Here is a 20,136-nt window from a genome sequence, read left to right as displayed (position 1 = left end):
TGGTTAGGTAAGAAACAGTAATGAACCTAGATTATACAAGACTGATGAACAGACAGCAAGTTAGGTGAGGGTCTAGAAAGGAACAGCAGAACAAGTGATGGAAGAGGAGATGCCAGACCACTTCCAGCACACAGCTGTCATGAAAGGATTCTCTTGGGTAGGGTTCCTTGTATACGGTGGTGAGGGATTAGCTGCTGCCAAGAACACGTCAACATAACAATGTAATGCAATGAGGCTGAACTTTCTCCTCCACAGTCATTAGTTAATGCTTTAACATAATCTGTACCTGTCATGTCGAAGCGCTCTCATATCTACATAGACTGTTGTTGGATCTGGTCCTGCTGTTCCCTAAGGAAGGAAGAAACAAATTCAACAGAAGCCAGAAAATCCCGCTTTCATTCTCATAGCCACATAAATTCACAAATTCCTCTCCCTTTCTTACTGACACTTAAAAAGTACTCCCCTAATCTACAAGAAGTGTAGTAAAATAGTCCCCCTTTCTAGAGTGACTGCCATAAAACTTTTATGTCTCATAGGATCAAAAAATGAATGCGCAAGTGAATTATGTATGTATACAGGTACGCCTAAGTTTTAAAAATTTTTAAATTTAACACATTTAAAAAATCTCATTTTGTTAAACATCTCCTCTAAAAACTACATAGCAAGTGCAAAGCATGTTAAGCATAGAACTATGTGGGCCTAATCCCTTTCCCAAAGCTCAGCTGTTCTACTTCATAACAGTTTTGTCAATGTTGAAGAAAAAAACCAAACCAAACCCAACATTTAACTAAAACATAACTGTAACCAACCTGTATCTTTTCAAGGCTCCTGCCAGTAACCGCCTAGGCAGAGGCAGAGCTTTGTGGCACTCAGAGGATAAACCTTCTGACCAGCTCTGGTGAGGGGTTTCCCATTTCCCAACACGGGGCCGTAGGCCTTCTTTTTCCCCCAGCAGAATTTAATCTCAATACAACTAGGAACTACTATGAAATGCGTATTTAAGCTAAAAAAGATAGGCAAACTTTCCTCCCCATAGAACAACTTCTCACTTTAGAAATACTTAGAATGAGGCCACTTGGCCATCAGCTCAAGATTGCAGTGCTGGAGAACAGTAATAATGTCTTTATAATGACATGCCCTTGTACTTTTGTAGCACCACTGAGGCTCACTGACACTGGCGGCTGCACCTGATTAACAGTATGATCTTTATCTTTAGGAATATACACTATTCAGTAATTTTAATCATTGCTATAACCCCCTTTCTGGCTCATTTGGGAAAGAGGTTTTATACTTAAGCTACAAGTGTTCTTTGTGACTAAAACTGAACTTCTTTAGGAAAAAAAAATCTTGCTTGATCTGTTTCAAAAGAAGACTCAAATGGTATACATTTGTTATAGAGCGGTACTGCCGAACCAGACTGACTTTAGGACATTACAAGCACACATGCATCACTATACCTGTTCAGCCAGCTTGCCCAGCCTGTTTGGCTGACAGCGGGACCACAAACAGAAGTAACAGAGGCCATCAAAGTGTGTGAAACAGAGAGAAAGGGGAAAAAAGAAAATACAGCCAAAGCGGCACTGGAAACATAAGATACACACAGTAAGACAGAAAACAAAACTTGTACTATTTTAGAGTGAAAAGAAAATTTCCATTTCAGATTATTTAAAAGCTTGACAATTTTTGGTGGTTCGTTAGGAAACATGGAAGTCCCATTTAATAAAACAAGAAGAGGTTTAAGGCAGATCATACATAATGCCTATTGCCTTATCATAAATCCCTTCTCTGTCTGTAAGTATCTAAAGGCTGCTTGCAGCTTCAGAAACGCCGTCTCAGTAAACCAGTCCAGTAAGGTTGGAAGATGTTATATATTTGTTGGCATGCTAACTTGTATCAAATACCCAATCAGTTTGGCTATTACATATATTCATTTAAATTCAATGATTTAAAGAAGTCAAATACAGATATCACTTTGTAAGTATGGGGGAAAAGGGTTAAAAAAACCAGTAAAAAAGGCCTCAAGAACAGAGAACACAGGTGAAAAAGGTATAAAATGAAGGGGAAGCTTAACTGCCCAGCAGCCCTATGCTCTTCACAGTTTTCTTGGAGTACTTTTCACATGGCCATTTAACATTCTGTAGAAAAAACAGTTTTCTCCCCCCTTGTACAGTCTGAACAGCAAATAACCAAAGCTGGCTTTTAAAATTCTTATTTAGAGAGGCAATTCAGAATGCAGTTCTTTCACACTGGGCATCCGAAATGTTTTAGTCAATGAGTTTAAAATCTTTCTGTACAGTCAACTTAATTTCATCTATATACTTCCTATTTTTCAATCTACTGATTCATAAAATTGTTCTGGATGCATCTCTTTATAACCATTTATCTAGGGGCTGTTAAAAACCTTTTCTCCTTTAATATGTGTGAAAGAAACTATGCAAACTAAAGAAACAATTATGGATGGCAACGTATTCAAGAAGCTCATGGCCCAAAACATCTCTCTCATAGGAAATCTAGAACATTAAAACATATTCTGAGAGGAAATAAGGCTTCCCTTTATCTAGTGGGCACCAGACCAGGAAGAAAGAAAGAAAGAAAAAGTTTTGCAAAAGCACAGCAGCAATCTTCATAATTTTTATTAAATGAAATTCATAACAATAAAATTGGAAATAAAATTTACAGTTACACACAGACTTAATGCATGTGGCGTCTGTGAAATTCCCCACATAGAAAGCTACATACTGCCACATCTGAAACTTGAGCAGTTTATCCATTAGCATCATCCAAAACCCAGGGTGCTCTGCCAATTTCTAGGCCATACTTGATTTTCAGGTAAGTTGTGGAATATGTTGGTTTGTTGTTTTTTTTTTCACTCCTAACTAGAGAAGAAACATCTCATTAATAAAAGTTAGATTTAATCTGGTTAAATGACACGTACAAGATTATCATCAACTGAATGCTAAACTGTCAAAGGTGGGTTATTATCTCCAATCTGTGAAGTAGTGCTGTGTACTTTATGGGCATATTTTCCCCTTCAAAGCTTCCAATTTTATACCTTTAATTGAAAAAAAAAGTTCAACTCTCACATGAGGTGAGCAAAAATATTTGCATGGTGATAATACTCATTTGAGATCTTTAAAAGTAAAAAACCTGCCAACCGTGTCAGTTTTCCTGGGTCTTATTTGAGGAACTTTTTATTCCATTTAATTCCACATATACATAAGCTACTTTTCAAACAGACAAAATCTGAATCACACAAAAGCTGAAATATTTAATATATTTATGATCAGGAAGCTGTGTATTTAATTTAATACTGCTCCTGCACAGTAGGAAGGAAACAAGTTAATACTGATCCTCTGTATTTGAAAGGCAAATCAATTGGTCAATTAGTACAGAAAAGTGAAATTATCATAATCCACATCTTCAGGCATTATTTAACTTGGTGATGAAACAAGCAAGCAATGGAGCTTAGAAAATTTTTTTTCATTAGAAAAAAATTATATACAGCTGAACATGATTTCCTATGAAGTTTCCAGAGATTCTGCCCATCAGTATAAAGAATAAGCAGTTTAATCTCACCTGTAAGCAAATTGCTACGTTGACCCTGCACCCAAATGTAGTGCTCACTGCACGAGCAGAGAGGCCCAGGTCTTTGAATAACTTCGAGAAAGACTGTGTTAATGTAATCCGTGGTCTCTCCTCCGCCACCACCATGCATGTTCGCACACAGGACAGGTTAACTCCTTTCATCTGAGAGGTTGGGTGAAGAAAAAACCCAATATTTTAAGTTTGAAGTCAACAATTCTAGAAATAAGCCATTTTAATTTGTGGAACAGATGGACTTTAAAAACACTAGAATAACTGTCATGAACTGGTTAAACATGATAGACATGGACTGCACTCAGTTTGGCTCCATCCACCCAGGATAACCCTCTAAAATTGTGCCAAGAAGCTTTGCGGTGGGGTATGATACACAAGATGCAAACTACTCACATTGTGCAGCTGCAACACAGCCAGTCATCATTTTAAGCTGAAGAAAACTACAAAATGTCATTGTGTCACAAGGCTGTGCTCACAAGAATCCCACTTGCTCCCAGTGCTGCACGGTTCAGATGCAGACAGAGTGTTCGAGACATTTTGAGCTCTCACCAGCAGGAAAGTGAAACCGTAGCAACTGGCTGTGGGCCAGGATTCCCTTCAGTGAGATCCAGAACAGAGGGACAGAGTTGTTTGTCTGTACTGAGAATAAGCACAATGTAGCTGCCTTCTTGCTCGCAACAAGCTGCCAGACATTCCGTGTGGAAGTCCTGAGCAGCTTAGTTACTGCAGCTGTGGGAACTCTCCTACCATCCGAGACAGAGGCACCTCTTCAAGGACATCATATTTCAGTTAAAGAGATTTCCCTCAAAAATAAATGGATGTATTAGTATGTAATTGCTGCTCTTAGGAAGACAACATCCATTTTAGAACTCAATACTTTTGATGTAAAGAGATATGAAAGCAGGTGAGATTTGCCAGGTTTTGGGGGGCTCTTTGGTTTTTTTTTTCTGGGGGGGACGACAGGTTTTGTGGTTTGTGGGTTTGGTGGGGCTTTGAGTTTTTTAGTGTGGTATTTTGTTTGTTTGGGGGTTTTGGGGTATTGGACAAGAAAAAGTTGATAGACTTGCTAAGTATTTTGCCCAAAATCTCAGAAATACCCAGCAGCAGAAAGGGGGCCAAGTAAGTACATTTGAAACCTAAGAATTCTGCCCCCCTGCCGAAACATGAGAGTGGAAACATCCAGCAGTCTCAACATTTCCCCAAAAGCTAGTCATAATGAATGGCTTTAAAAGAAACACTTATGGCCCATCTTCTGCAAGCCAAAATGAAATATTATTAGAAAGATATGTGTATTTGTATGTCACTGTGTTGAAAAATTCAGTCCACTCACACGGAGTATATCAGTCTGGGTTCCAAGCCCTTTGGTGCACATCTCCATCACGGAGTAGGAGCAGAATGTGATGCGCACTTTATACTGACTTACAGCAGACAACCACAGCGAGACATTGCTCTCCAGCTCCAGAGGAGGGACTAGAATAGACTGATGACCCGAATATACACTAGGGAGAGGAAGAAAAAGAAACATGAAAGCTTCAAGCCAGCATAAAAAAGCCAAAAGTCACATAAATATAGGTAAGCAAAAGTTACATAAACATATGAAGCAAACAGAGGAAAACTGAGAGCTTGGTATCTATTTGAACTTCAGCTTATCTTCTCCACAGAAAGCAAGTATCTCTCAGTTAGCTAAGAGCTATGGGTTTGAGTTAAGTCACACACTTTAAGGTGTGTATATTCGTCCTGCAGTAAATTGTGTTGAACTACAGGCAAATACTCAATGGCTTGAATGGACACAACTTCTGACACTAAAACATTAACATTTGCAACATTGTTCAGTTATGCATTAATGTGGTAACTGAGCTTACTTTTGTGATTCATTCCAGGGAAACTACATCTTTTGCTTTGAGTGAAATGAGTCTTTAACACCTACAGTGCACCATTCAAGCTTTTAGTACAATTTTCTAGCCTTTCCCATAGATCTTTCTGTTTTTAAACAGTGTTTATGTGAAGTATTTAACATGAATACCAGTTAACATGAGTGGACAGAAAGTCAAGTTCAGAATCACACCACCTTTTAATTATTTTTTAAAAAAATATTATACATTCATTTCAAGACAGAAAATACCATGCCCATACAGTCTGAAATTACCAAATATTTTTAGATCAGTTACTATCAACAGAATGAGCGACACACGACACACGTCTCTGTAAAACCAGGCTTAGATAAACCAATGTATCTTGAAAAAAATAACAGCATCTCTAATTGCTTTCAACAGGTAGCTTGACACACTTCCCATTTCTCCTGACTAGAGTTGATGTGCTTTTGTAGTGGGCTATATGATGAGGAGCTTTTTTGTTTTCTTTTTAAACATTCTAAAATAGAAAAAAAATCATTCTGTAATAGAATGGTCTTTCACACTAAAACAAAGCTATAAATCAGATGAATTATAGAATGGTTTGGGTGGGAAGGGACCTTTAGAGACCATCTAGTCCAAATCCCCTGCAGTGAGCAGGGACATCTTCAACTATATCAGATTGCTCAGAGCCCCGTCCTGCCTGACCTTGAATGTTTCCAGGGATGGGGAATCTACCACCTCTCTGGGCAACTTGCTCGAGTGTTTCACCACTCTCATCATAAAAAATGTTTTCCTTATATCCAGTCTAAATCTACGCTCCTTTAGTTTAAAACCATTAACCCTATATAATTATAGAATGATTCATGAATGAAACATAGCAGACCTTATTTTAACTCTTGTAAAGAAAGCACAAGACACGTAGTTCTCTTCCCTAAAAATATTTTTTAAATCCAATTAGATTTTAGTTCTTCCATCACTGAGGTTTCTTATCCCTCCATCCTGCCTCACTTTATTGATCATATAAATCATCAGATGTTACCAAAGTTAAATTTTTGCTTTCCTTCAGTACACTTTCTTTCCAGTTAGGGAAATCAGGTAGGGAAGGAACAGGTTAACTACAGTAAATTTAACTTTATCTGTTTCCAAAATAAGCTTTCATATTCAGTTTCTGCATTTTTTAAAATGAAATATCTAATACAGTATAAGATCTTTGGATTAGTTAAAGCATATGGAATGTTTTAAAAGGCAAAAAAGAGGAAATTTTTGCAGCTTTGCAAGATGTGCTGCACTACAGTAGGTATCTGATTGAATCAATTAATGTCTTATTCATTTTAAGAAACATTTAACTATTTCCTTTAGCAGTATATTTCTTAGTGCATGCCAATCTGGCAGTCAGCAACTAAAGGGTCTTGTAAAAATATATGGTTTCATCTCAAAAGATTTTAAAAGGATTTACTTAATCAATGTGAAATAGACAGTGAAGTCCTTTTTCCCTTGGATTTGGTATCTAATTAATTCTACTTGCAAAACCCAAGTTACTCAAGAAACTAACTAACTTAAATCAATTTTGTTACCACAAAAGGTATTTTATACCTATAAAAAGATTAATTTGGGTTTCTCTGACAGTTTCATCCATGAATGTTCCCTTGGATTCTAGAGAAGGCTGGGAACGCATGAGAAAGCCTACGACTCAGATGACATACCTGCACAAGCACCACAGTGCAAATCCCAAGCCACAGTAAGGGTCAAGGCAGATGGCAATCTGACGTGAAGGGTACAGCTCACACTGTAGCTTTATGGAGCGACATAAGGCACTTGTAGCTGCATGTGACATCTGTAAGAGGAAAACAGGTGCCCTCAGGGACTTTTTAAAAAAATGGCTATCACATGTAAAAACTGATAGAAATGTTTATTGTAAAAGATGTGGCAACACGTAGTGGTTTGGGGTTTCTTAAGCACCTTTAAAACAGGAAAAGAATATGAGCCCAAAATTTCACAGGTATTTTTCATGCTAGTGGGAAATGACATCTGTCACGACATTGAATGATGCCAAATGATGTCTTACATCTTTACGATCTATCGCAAAAGAGAACATTCATGAACTTCATGACAAATACTCTCCATTGAGTCTCCTCAGTGATTCCTCACTTAGACCAGTAAGACTGAATGCTTCCAAAAAGTGTACCAAGAAATTTTCATGTCACGCAAATTTAAAAATAAGCTTTCGGAACACTAAGATGGTCCACTTACATTTTTGTATTTCTTCTCTGGCAGGAAGAATGAATGCAGAATATGCCTACATATAAGGAAGGAAAAGTCTAATAATCTGTCTCTTGTTACTCTACCTTTACTCCTGCTAGTATACCAGTAGTAGACACACTGAAGTCCAAGTATGCCAACATATCTGGAGATGTAGGTCTGAAAATGCTAGCCAGCTTCTTTTTAGGCATATCATCTATTTAAAATATATAAGAAGAGTACCATATTATTACTTTGGAAAAAGAACACAGGACAAAAATGTATCTTTACAGCATTAACACCAGGTGCTTTATATAGTTTCTGGACAGCTATTTTGATGCAATGGAAGATACATCCATTCAATTAGGCAGTTATGGTGTATCAAAATAAATCAATCTTCAAACTATTTACATTTTGTCTAGTAGGCAAACATTTTGTACCTGTATCCAAAATAGTGGGCCATGTTTTAATATCAACAGCTGTTGCAGCTTCCTTAGACTTCAGCAGTTTCATTATTGCTTGGGTGGTCAGTATACATGCAGACTTACTGACCTGTAAAAGACACAGTATTAAAAACATTTCCAAAACTAGTGAATGAATGCTCCAGTGATTTCATATCCATCCAGATGAGATAACTAGTAAGCTGAACAGATGAAGAAAAACATTGGAAACAAAGCATAATAAATCACAACAATAGAAAGAGCAGCCATAGCAAACATTTTTTTTCCCTAGCTTATTTTACATTGACTGTGGCAAAGCAATTTACCAGGCTGCATCAACCATCCTACACCCACCAAAAGCATGCGGAGAGGAATGTCTTATACATACCTCTACAATCATTTTGACAGTGGGCAGAGTGGTAGCAAGATTCTGTGGATGAGGTGGGCGAACAGTGATAGGTATACAGCCAGCATACAAGCAGCCATAGAAAGTTGCTATCAAGTCTACTCCTGTAAAGGATATTTGTGAAATTAAAGCCATTTTAATCAGAACAAACGGCCAAACTCCTTCACCAAAATCAAAATACACACTGATTTATTTTATTAAGATGTAAGGATTTGTCACAAAGGTCTCTTCAAATCAACAGACTGTTCTTGACCATGCCCAATTCTTAAAAATTGGTTAATATATTTTGCATAATTTATTATCATAATAATTTGAGTTAGCAAAAATTATTCAAACCCTACAAACTTCAAATTTGTAGGGATGTATTTTCACAGTCCGGTAGTATAAAATAACAAAAAATTGTAGGTTATGAAGTAGTTTACTCGGATTCTTTTAAAAAGCATACATTTGTTTTTCACAATTATCACTCTGAAAAATGCAGTCATCCTACTTTTACCTGAGGTACACTTGTAACTACACACTAGTAATGCAAGTCTGGGGTCCAGATTTCACTTCTAGAGACAGCCATTCAGGAAAGAAAGGGTGTTCATACACTGATATCCCTAATCTAGCTTTCAACGGATACATATGCAGTTTAATTCCATTCTCTGAGGCTGAAAAATGAGAATCTTTCACGTGGTTTAAATCAAACTACTCTTGCCTAACTGCCCAGACATCTGGACCAGGTAGATGAAAGGTCTTGTAAATGTAGTTTGCCACGTGGAGAAGTGACGTAATAATAAAACCATAAAATTGAAGTATCTTCCTTGTAATGCTAAGTCACTGCCATATACCACTATATTAAATGGATGTCTGAATGCTCTATCTTGGCAAGAGTTTTTTTTTCTTGATTTTTTTTTCTTTGATTTTTGCTGTCCGTAATGCCTTACCTGGGGGATAAACCAGGGCCACGTGATCACCAACATTCAGTCGTCCTTTCTCCATCAGTGCGACTGCCACTCTCTCTGCTTTCTTGTGCAACTGTATGCATGATGCAGTGCTAGCTACAGTGCCCTGCACCAAACAGAAGCAACATCAGTAAACTTTGTGGAGGACAGTTTAAAACTGAATAAAATACATGCTGCAGGTGCAGTATTTCATTGGCCTTATTTTAACAATACAGCAAACACTTTCAAAGACTGTCTCAGTGTTTCGGAAACCATTGTGCTGGTACCATGAACTTTTAGAATGCTAGATAATTTTATAGGTATTATTTTGAACATCAGACAGTGAAGCAGCTTCTAAATGTATTTGGTACCACAAAAAGTATACCTTACAAATATTTGAAATGTCACAGTCCAAGGGAGAAAACACAGTAGCAGTAGTAACACAATTGTTTAGCAGCAAGTGAAGCACTGCATCAGCTTTACCCTACCATGCACAGCCAAACCTCTAGATGCTTTTGCAATCAGCAGTCTTAAAAGTGCAAAGGGAACTCTGCTGATATCTTTGATATACATATTCTTTTAAAGGGTCAGAGAGGCAACCTGAGCTGTGGTTGGTATGCACTGTCACTGCCACTTCACTGCATTTACCGTCTGTCTTGTAGAAACTGTATTTCCCAGAACTATGCATCTGGAAAGTCTTCACATGGAAGTAGCTGTATCTTTAGATTGCTTAGGCAGTCATACAGTCAAGGGGATTCCAAAGGCTTAGCCCAGTTTCGATGTGAAGACAGAAAACATCCGTTTGCTATCCAGCCTAGGAAGCGATGCCTTAGCCTTAAGCCTGTGAAATTGATATGTATCCTTTTTTCCAAGACTACAATCTGATTCAAGAAAATCTGGTCAGACAACCACCTCAGAGGAAAACAGAGACTGAATGAAGCCTCCACTATACAGAAAAGGATTGCCACAGCAAATGGCTGCTATACAAGTATTCGGTTTCAAGTCCAAGACAAGCTGCCACATGTAATCCTCAGCCCAACTTCACAGCTGCCTGATCCAAGGCCTAGTTTGATGCAGGATGACACTGGCATTCTGCTCAGTTTTACTAAGGCAACTGTTATTTCCTTAGCCTGGGAGCTAAAGTCATGTGAAATAAGAACAGTAAATACAGTGTATTATTGATATAGGAATAGTAGCAGCTCAAGGACTTGGGGAAAAATATTTACATGAAGAAGTGTAAAACAAAAGGGTTTCTCATGGAGAGCTGTGAACATGCTCATGTTTAGCATTGTAGCTTATTAGTCCCAGCTATTTAAGACGTGTTCACTGAGAGAATTGCTTTGTGCTTAAGTTTTATGTTTCCTTTTTGCAGAGTCTCCTTTTGAAGGGTGAAAGTTGCCTGAACAAAATGACCCAGAAATGGGCTGCTTCATACTAGAAAACTTCCCTCAAAAGCCTCTTCACTCTGAGAGATGAATAAACCAATTCTCTGGCTTTTAACAATAACCATATAGAAGCAGTTTCTTCTGCCAAAGCAGAGTCTCCTGAGAAAAGTCAGAACTTTGAACTATGTCCTAAACCATTTTGTCTGTCTGAATGAGAGACCCAAAGGCAAATCTGTCACTTCTGAAAGGCTGCTGCTGGATCTTCTGAAAGTACAATCCCTATCTCACATGTCTGTGGTACAGCACAGCACAAGGTAGACTCAATTTGTCACTGGAAAGGAAGCTACTGAGTACAGGCTCAAACAAAAATTGACCAACTATGCCTCCTGCAAAGAAAGGAGAATAAAAAAGTGCCAGAACAGCAATAGAAGAATCTAAAATATTTGAGTTTCCTGAAATACACAGAGCTGTTGTGCTCCTTAAGCCTAGGGAGGCTGAAATACTGAGGAACATGCAAACATGCACATTTTTTCACGACCCTTTACAAAGTGTGAATGCTCCAAAACTACTGACAGTCACTTGCAGAGCAGAGTGGCTATGAGCAAAAATAAAGTATTTACTGAGAAACATGACTGTTGCCTTGCCATATGTCATAATGCCTCAGGCAGCCCTTGAATAAAACAAGTATATAGAGCCTACAAGTATACAGAGCCTGTACTACATTCACTTGTTCGAGTGACTTTAAGTACCATCCTTTTTAGGGGCAGAGCCTAGCCAAGGACAAAGTATCAGTGTCCCCTGAAGGGTGTGCAACACTCCTGAAAAATATGAGTCCAAAGCTGTCCCAATGGTTCTCTACTTAGGCTGCAGATCATCTACTTAAAAAAACACTCCAGCTCTGACTTCCAGTTACCCTTGTGCTCAGGGAGGAAGACAGAATTGCAGCTTCCACTAATATGACCAAAGCTGTGTTCCAGCAGGAAATACAATTGCTGCTATGTTTTAACCTAGGCAGCATGCATCCTGAAATTCCAGATGTGAAAAAAATCCAGATGTGGAAAAGTTATGCTGCTTGCTAACTAGTTATTTTCGTCTGCTTCAAAACCATGACACACCCCACATCATCAACATAACCTGAAGCACTTTAGGAAAAGAATTCTAGCTGGAATTTTCTTAGAATCCAAACAATCTTTTACTGATCTCAATCTCCAAGCATGACCTAAAGTGCAGCTCACCTTGGAATTCAACAAAAGGAAGAGGGGATGATCTGGAGTTGTCTGAGCTCGCCACTGAAGAACATCTGCTAAATACAGGAACTGAAACAGGAAACAAAGGAGACACTCTTGATTCACTCAAAATGAACCATGCTTAGTTTCAGTAGAATACCATAACTGGTCTTCTCTCATCTTGAATAAGCCAATTCAAATATTTAATAATACCAGGACATCAGTGTTACCTTTCTTGCCTGGTCGTTATCCTCCAACTGGGTAACATCTCTCCCTGAGGCTTGTGCAATTCTCTTTCCAGCAACAAGGTTTCCTACTATCATTGAAGCAGGACCAACATCTGCATTTTGAAATAACAGTGCAAAATGAGAAAAAATAATGTAAGAAACATGTAATAATCTATAATTCAGGCTGCACATTACTGTATGTAATATGTTACATATGCCGTATGTAACATAATCTGAGAAGATGAAAAGCTATAACCAAGGACCGTATTGCATAGAAAAAAAAAGAAGAGGACAGTCTGGTACACGAAGAATCAGTCCATTATCAGTATGGTACATTAAAAATCAGTCTATTACTGATTCAGCAAATTGAGGTCTGTCTGTACTTCATTTTCATTACATGAGTTCCCAGCCTTTGCGAGCTGGCCAGTACAGGAACCATTTATAACGTAGCCACAGAAACATTAAATGGGTACGTGCTGCATGCCCCTGCATTTACCTGGGATTCACAGAATCACAGGTTGGAAGGGACGTCAGGGATCATCTAGTCCAACCTTTCTAGGAAGAGCACAGTCTAGACAAGATGGCCCAGCACCCTGTCCAGCTTGAAGGTGTCCAATGTGGCCGAGTCAACCACTTCCCTGGGGAGATTAATTCCAATGGTTGACTGTTCTCACTGTGAAAAATTTTCCTCTTGTGTCCAACCGGAATCTCCCCAAGAGCAACTTGTGTCCATTCCCCCTTGTCCTCTCCATGTGATTCCTTGTAAAAAGGGAGTCTCCATCTTCTTTTTAGCTACAAGGCAGATTGGATTCAAGGCAGACCATAAAGCCCTCCCTGAGCTCTAGGCTGCTCTTACAACACCACTAGCTCTGCCAAGTTAGGCAGCTTAAAACCATCCAACATGCACAGCCCTGAGCTGTCACGTTGCCTCCAGATCATACTCCACACACACCCTCAGAGACAGACATGCAGAACTAAGGAACCCACTGTGGTTTACTCACCTGGTTGCTTCTGTCGAGGCTTAGGCAAGTTAGTAACACAAGTATGTGGACACATCAAGACATTACAAGGGTGCAGAGCACCCTCTAAAAAGCGCTGCTTGGTTTCTGAAATATGAATTCCTCCAAGTGGAGCCTTTGGCAAAGTGTTGGCTGGCACCAAGGCAAGGCAGTAGACTCCCACTTGGTGAATGCTATCAATTGCCTTGATAGAAAGAAAAAAATCCACATTATCAACTGGGATATAGCTACAGCAAGAATTTGAATCAAGACATTTAATAACAGTAAAATTTTTACTTGCACCACAATTTGCAAATAAAGGGTCCAGTTCTGCACTCACTGAACTCATGTTGTGCCATGACTTCAATGGGAGCAGGAGCAGACCCAGGTCTTTGCTTGTGCACTCTATCAAGGGGATGCCACCTGCACATCAGGGATTAGGAAAGTCTCTTAAAAGTGGGCAAAAAGCGCAGATATTTTTAAAAGCCAAAATTATACCACAGCAGATTTAGCATGTATGGCACAACCACAAAAACGCAGTAGAACATAAAACCACAAAAAGAGGGAGGGAAATGTCTTGCTGCCTAAAACTTAAATGTCTATGACACTTCTAAAAAGACGAATAAAATATTTTCTCCCATGAAAAACAGCCTTTCTATTACCAGATATTCCATCCAAAAAGATTACAAAGCTGAAATTAGACAGAAACCATTATTACACAACTGCCTTACTCTTAAGAAGCATCTTCCCTTAAGTTGTTCTCTCTAGCCTTCCCTTCAGTTGTCCCTCCACCAGTCTTCTTCCATAATTGCAATCTCACTTTTTACTTCCTTAGAACTGATTAATTCTGAAATCCTCAAATGCAAATCTATCAGAATACCCTTCCCTCCTGGCACCCCCATGAGAACACAATACAGTAATCAAGGGAAAAAAAATTTTAATGCTTGTTGTTTGAGATCTAGAACAAGGTTGTTAGTGATATAAAATATTTCAGGGTCTGTTTTGATACTTGGCACTAAGTATATCCTTAAAAATTTTCAGACTTAACCCTCCCAGCCAGCGTGAAATCAGCAGATATGTAGAATTAAAACAAGCAAAAACTATCATCCTTAGGACTTTAGGAATCCTAGTAGTATGAGGTTAAAAAACATTCTGAAAAAAAGCCTTACTTTTTACAAAATTCTGTTAACTATTAACCCTGAAATACATTCAGAAGTCAGCTTATTACAACTCTCTGTAGTTACACTAACAGCTTTTACTTATGGAAAAAAAGATGCTCTAAGATTCTCATTTCATACATCAGCCTTATTCACCTGGAAAGAGAGAAAGGACAGACTGACTACCTGTAGAACCCTGCTCATCCACTGAAAACTATCCTCCTCTGACGCATCAGGGCGCTGCTCTGCCACAAGCACTATTCGATCATCATGCAAAACGGTCACAGAAAACACTGCTATCCTAAAACGCAAAGGACAGAAGAATGATAGGATGCAACATATGATGAACATAGCACGGTTTATTATAATGTGGAAATGTGGTACTGCTTCAACAGGCACGAGCATTATTCCTGCCATAACATCACAAAATCACAGACAAAAGTAGGTTTGTTATTGTAATTTATTTCTGTTGGGGGTCAAGTGAATTTGCAGTCACCAATGTAACACACATTTAACATAGGCAGGTTCCATACATGCAGGGGCTATACAAACCTTGTCTGTGTAACTCCATTATGCATGCTACACTTGTTGCACCTACATACAATGTCCCTTCTGAAAGACAACTATGCCAAATTACTGACCAGAATGTCTATCAATGCTCGCATTGAAAAATTCTTACTCCCATTTCTGAATTAAATTAGTTTTAGGCTTGCCTCTTCTAAGATAAAATATTAATAATGCCTCCACCAGGTATGTGCCATTATAATTGTGATATGTGAATTGCACAAGTGATGCAAAAATGAGGAAATCTCAGCTTTCACAGAATCATAGAATGGTTTGGGTTTGAAGACTTTTAAAGGTCACGTAGTCCAACACCTCTGCAATGAGCAGGGACATCTTGAACTAGATCAGTTGAAGGTTGCTCAGAGCCCCGTCCAACCTGACCTAGAATGTTTCCAGGGATGGGGCATCTACCACCTCTCTGGGCAACCTGCTCCAGTGTTTCACCACCCTCACTGTCAAAAATTTCTTCCTTATATCTAGTATGAATCTACCCTTTTTTAGTTTAAAACCATTACCCCTTGTCCTGTCACAACAGGCCCTACTAAAAAGTCTGTCCCCATCTTTCTTATAAGCCCCCTTTAAACACTGAAAGGCCACAATAAGATCTCCTCAGAGCCTTCTCTTCTCTAGGCTGAACAACCCTAACTCTCAGCCTGTCCGAATAGGACAGGTGCTCCAGCCCTCAGATCACTTTTGTGGCCCTCCTCTGGACCTGCTCCAACAGTTCCATGTCTTTCCTGTGCTGATGACCCCAGAGCTGGATGCAGCACTGCAGGTGGGGTCTCACCAGAGCAGAGTAGAGGGGCAGAATCACCTCCCTTGACCTGCTGGCCACACTGCTTTTGATGCAGCCCAGGATATGGCTGGCTTTCTGTGCTGCAAGCACACAGTCCTGCCTCATGTCTACCTTTTAATCCACCAGTACCCCCAAGTCCTTCTCTGCAGGGCCACTCTTCATCTCTTCATCCCCCAGCCTGTATTGATAAAGGGGCTGCCCTTACCCAGGTGCAGGACCTTGCACCTGGCCTTGTTGAACCTCAAGAGGTTCTCACAGGCCCACTTCTCCAGCTTGTCCAGGTCTCTTTGGATGACATCCCATCCTTCTGTCATGTCAACTGTACCACTCAGCTTGTTGTCATCTGCAAATTTGCTGAAGGTGCACTTGATCCTACTGTCTATGTTGTTGATGAAGATATTAAACAGCACTGGTCCCAGTACAGAGCCCTGAAGGACACCACTCATCACTAATCTCCATCTGGACATTGAGCCATTGACTACTGAAGAGCAATAACGTCGGTGATGCAACACATACTATCTCTGAAGATTCTTCAGCAGCCCCAACACTCCTAGTTTGTTCTTTAGAACACACTGCAAAGTTCTTCCCTAGGCGCCTCTGCATGAAAGGCTCAAGTGGACAATGGGGAGCTGTGTTTTACATTTGGCATACATGCTTCATTTGACTGTCTTAAGAAAAGCTTTGAAAGAAGTTTTAAACAGACACTTAAAGATCTATGTTTATACTATGTGAAAGTAATTTAAAATCTATTATTCATGAAGCAGGGTGACAATTCAAGTTAGCAGGGACAGCCAAGTTTTTATCTGGCATATCATGACCTAGTGCTACCTTTCCTACAAAATACACACATAAAAATTCACATGTAGAGCTCCTGTGTACACTATATTACTTGTTGATCATTTGCAGGTGTAAAAAAGAGCAACAAAGTCCAATCAGCAGTAGTGAAGTTTTTAATATACTCACCTTCCCCGATAGACAAACTTCATGGGTTCAACTGCCAATGCAGTGGCTACCACATCATCTGCATTGTGCCTGCGGCCACTAACTGTCATTAGGCCATCCAGTTTTCCTACCACAAAGACCAAATAGTCCTGAAAAGAAGACAAGATTAGAAATAGAGGGGAAAAAACTCCAGACTCCCAGTGATACATGCCTGAGTAAAGCCAACAATAAATATCAAGGTCACTGCCCTGACACAGAGTTCTGCTGAATTCAGGGCCATCACTTAGAATTGGGAGTCAGGACAAAGTAGGGCCCCAGATGGCTCATTCACACTTACAGGACCCACAAAGCCAAGCAATCCTGTCCTTGTAAAGGGTTGGTCTGAAACAGGCACACCAGCTGCCGTCACTGGAATGGCCTGAAAGAACACATAAATATTCAGACACTTGCAGTACTGATAAGAAAAGTGAAGGTAAAACGCTTTGTGCCTCTGTTTCATTGCAGCTCTATGTTCAGTTGAAAAATTACCCGATGACAACAGTTACTACCGTGCCAAGTATGAAGAACAGCTTTCTGAGTAATGAAGAACACACCAATTCTTAACTCTGTGATGGCCTTATCTTTTTCTCAGCTACTTAGCCTTCATAACAAGAGTTCACGCCACCTTTTAAATCAGGGTTTATAGTATACACTCATATAGCACTTAATCAGAGACTCTTTCTGTTGCTACTATTAACATCCCTGATGAGATATGTACCCAGGCATATCACTTCAATTGCGACAACGCTACGCTATCAAAACTCCGAGAAAGTTAAGTTTGCTGCAGTTATGGGTCTGCCTACAATGGAAAACCACAGCAAAAGCATTTAGCTCATCAGCAAGTTCCTCGCATCTGCTCAGGTGGTTCTCTTGCCTTCCTCCCCTCCCCAACTCTTCCATTACATCATTTCTCTCTGTCTCTCTCACTAGCTAAGGACAGTGCTGAAAGCTAAGCTGTTTAAAGTGCTGAGGTTTGGCAAGCTGACAGAGTTTTTTTGAAAGAAAAGACTATGGTCAGGATTTCTTTCATCTCTCTGGTAGAACTCCATATATCAGCCAGTTTTTCAAACTGCTGCCCAGTGCAACACTACTCTGTGCATGACTCCTAAAGGACTTTCACTCCTTTCTTGCCAGAAAAGGAAGAACATGAAATTGGGGTACCCCTGTAAGGAAAAGTCGGGGCAGAAAGATCACTTTTGCTTTACTTTGACAAACTACAAGGCACAATACCACTATTATGCTATCGTCCTTATTATCTCTTCTTCCATATACCTAGGAACATAATTTCATATATCCAACAGCAAACTGTTTAGTATTCTAAGTGTTACAGCTAATCAACACTAAAGTTGATTTTGAAAAGCACATACTGTTTGCAATACACAAAGGAAGCTTTTCTAAATAATTTATGTTATCTGAACAAATGCATTTGGATTGTGTGATGAAGCTCACATATATCAGACTAACTTCTAACTTTATGTCCCAAGCTGTGCACTAATGAACTTGAAACATCCACAAGTAAAAGTGCTGTGACAATACAGAACTAAGATGAATTTACATACTAACATAAGTACAACTCTGGATAGCAGAATGTAGAGGCAGTTGATTGACTGCTGATGGTACTTCATATTTTTGGTTATAAGAGACAGAATTTCAAGTTCTGACAGAGAATGAAGCAAAGTGTATTTGGCCAGGGCTTTTTCTAATAAAAAAAGTTTAAGGAACAAATTAGTTTATTTGCAAGAAGAAATACTAGAAATGTAACAACGAAATTTTACATCACAAAGAGAAATACAAACCTCAAACACGTTTTTGGTGATTCCAAGGAGGCCGAAATATGTCATCCCAGTTGCACCTGAATTCACACATATTTCTCCAACCTCATCGGCTTTACACAGATAAGGAGTCCCATCCACCTTCACAACACACACATTTGCTAAAGGGAGAGGAAGAATACAGAATCACAGTATTGGTTTGCTTCAGCAGCTGACACAGAAGTTGCTTTGTCACTGACAGGTAAAAATTTTAATATCAATCATCTATCAGCTACAGCAAAAACATAGCATGCAAGAGAGCTCTATCTATCTTTTTGTCAGCCTGTGTAATGTGTTCTCCAAGATTAAAGATTCAAGTTCACAAATGCTTTTTTTTTTTTCTTACAGTGCTTCACAGCCTACACATCAGCTGCAACTGAATCCAAAACTGTGGCAATTGCTTTTCAACATGAAGGCAGATGGTTTGATCAAGTAGAAGAATAAAGATTAAAAATAAGAAGATACCAATTACCGACATAGCATTCCTTTTATTTATTGCAGACTTGGGCATTCATAGTGTCAGCCCTTAAGTTATGTGAGAAACACATTACAAATTGAGACAAAACTAGGCTATTTTGTTCACTCACTGTGAGATCAATGATTTTTTGTGTTATATCCCATCTTCTTTCAAAGCAGGCCAGTCTGACAACTATTATTTGGAGACCACCGACAACTCATCTCAGAGCTGTCCCTTACTGAACTTCCGTGACTACATATTATCTTTTCCCTATCAGTTTGGCGACCCTCTTCAACTCATTAAAAGGATTGTATTTCATAAAGGTCCTACCACTATTACCCTACCAATTTTCTTCTGAAATCTCAGAAGTCTTCCTACACTGAAATTTTCTTATTTTTGATCAGGGATATACATACTAGGTAAACCAAATATTACACTGAGCTGTGCTCTGGCCACTGGTACATTTTACTTCTGAAGCTACTGTTTTCTGAGAGGTTATTTTGGCTAAGTAGAGCCCTTGCTTAAGCAGTCTGGATTTGTCCTTTCCTAGTCTGAAAGGGAAAGGAAAAAAGATATGGAGGGAGAAGGTATGATGGAACAAGGAAGTTTAGCTTAGCAATTAAGACTCAAGATTAACAAAGAAATCACAACAGCTACCTGGGTCAATACAAAACAAACAGAGCCTTTGAAAAATAACAGACTATGCTATAAATTAATGTTCTGCCCTTTCCCATTGTGTCTGCCTCCAACTTGGATTATTAGTGTACTTTGTGGTCATGCATACTACAGTAAGGAAAAGAACCATGAGACCCCAGAGGTATCAAAAATTTATTTAGTTGGTTTATTTCTATCAGGATCTTTTGAATGCTTTGGCCATGGAACATACGTCAGATGGGAAGCCCAGATAAGGCTTACAACAGCCATTATGAAAGACTGTATTACTGTTTTCTAATTTAGTCAATATTTAAACAATATACAGAGAGCCCTTATGTTTACCACTGTTCAACTAGCATGAAATTCTGGTACAGGTCCAAGTCCAAATTAGAACAACAGTTTCAGTTGATGAAAATTATA

General features: G+C 39.1%; 1 protein-coding gene across 9 annotated transcripts in view; it reads right to left on the bottom strand.

The window, feature by feature from the left end:
- DIP2A (disco interacting protein 2 homolog A) overlaps positions 1–20,136 on the bottom strand; it is a 131,455-nt gene that overhangs the window by 11,616 nt on the left and 99,703 nt on the right. For 7 of the 9 annotated variants that reach the window (XM_064452255.1, XM_064452258.1, XM_064452257.1 and 4 more), the window contains 15 exons: positions 18,591–18,727; positions 17,093–17,173; positions 16,777–16,904; positions 14,610–14,754; positions 13,300–13,501; positions 12,302–12,411; positions 12,081–12,161; positions 9,464–9,587; positions 8,517–8,638; positions 8,129–8,240; positions 7,796–7,905; positions 7,154–7,284; positions 4,928–5,096; positions 3,577–3,747; positions 287–348 (listed from right to left, as the gene is read on the bottom strand). In XM_064452255.1, the coding sequence (XP_064308325.1) occupies positions 287–348; positions 3,577–3,747; positions 4,928–5,096; positions 7,154–7,284; positions 7,796–7,905; positions 8,129–8,240; positions 8,517–8,638; positions 9,464–9,587; positions 12,081–12,161; positions 12,302–12,411; positions 13,300–13,501; positions 14,610–14,754; positions 16,777–16,904; positions 17,093–17,173; positions 18,591–18,727 (1,885 nt within the window). The remainder of the gene's footprint in view (positions 1–286; positions 349–3,576; positions 3,748–4,927; positions 5,097–7,153; positions 7,285–7,795; positions 7,906–8,128; positions 8,241–8,516; positions 8,639–9,463; positions 9,588–12,080; positions 12,162–12,301; positions 12,412–13,299; positions 13,502–14,609; positions 14,755–16,776; positions 16,905–17,092; positions 17,174–18,590; positions 18,728–20,136) is intronic. The other 2 variants (XM_064452259.1, XM_064452256.1) reach the window with 2 other exon arrangements.

Source organism: Phalacrocorax carbo, chromosome 5 (genome assembly GCF_963921805.1).
Source record: "Phalacrocorax carbo chromosome 5, bPhaCar2.1, whole genome shotgun sequence".
In the NCBI taxonomy this organism is placed as follows: Eukaryota; Metazoa; Chordata; class Aves; order Suliformes; family Phalacrocoracidae; genus Phalacrocorax; species Phalacrocorax carbo.
The sequence above is the reverse complement of the archived record's forward strand: the minus strand, read 5'-3'. Positions and strand labels throughout refer to the sequence as shown.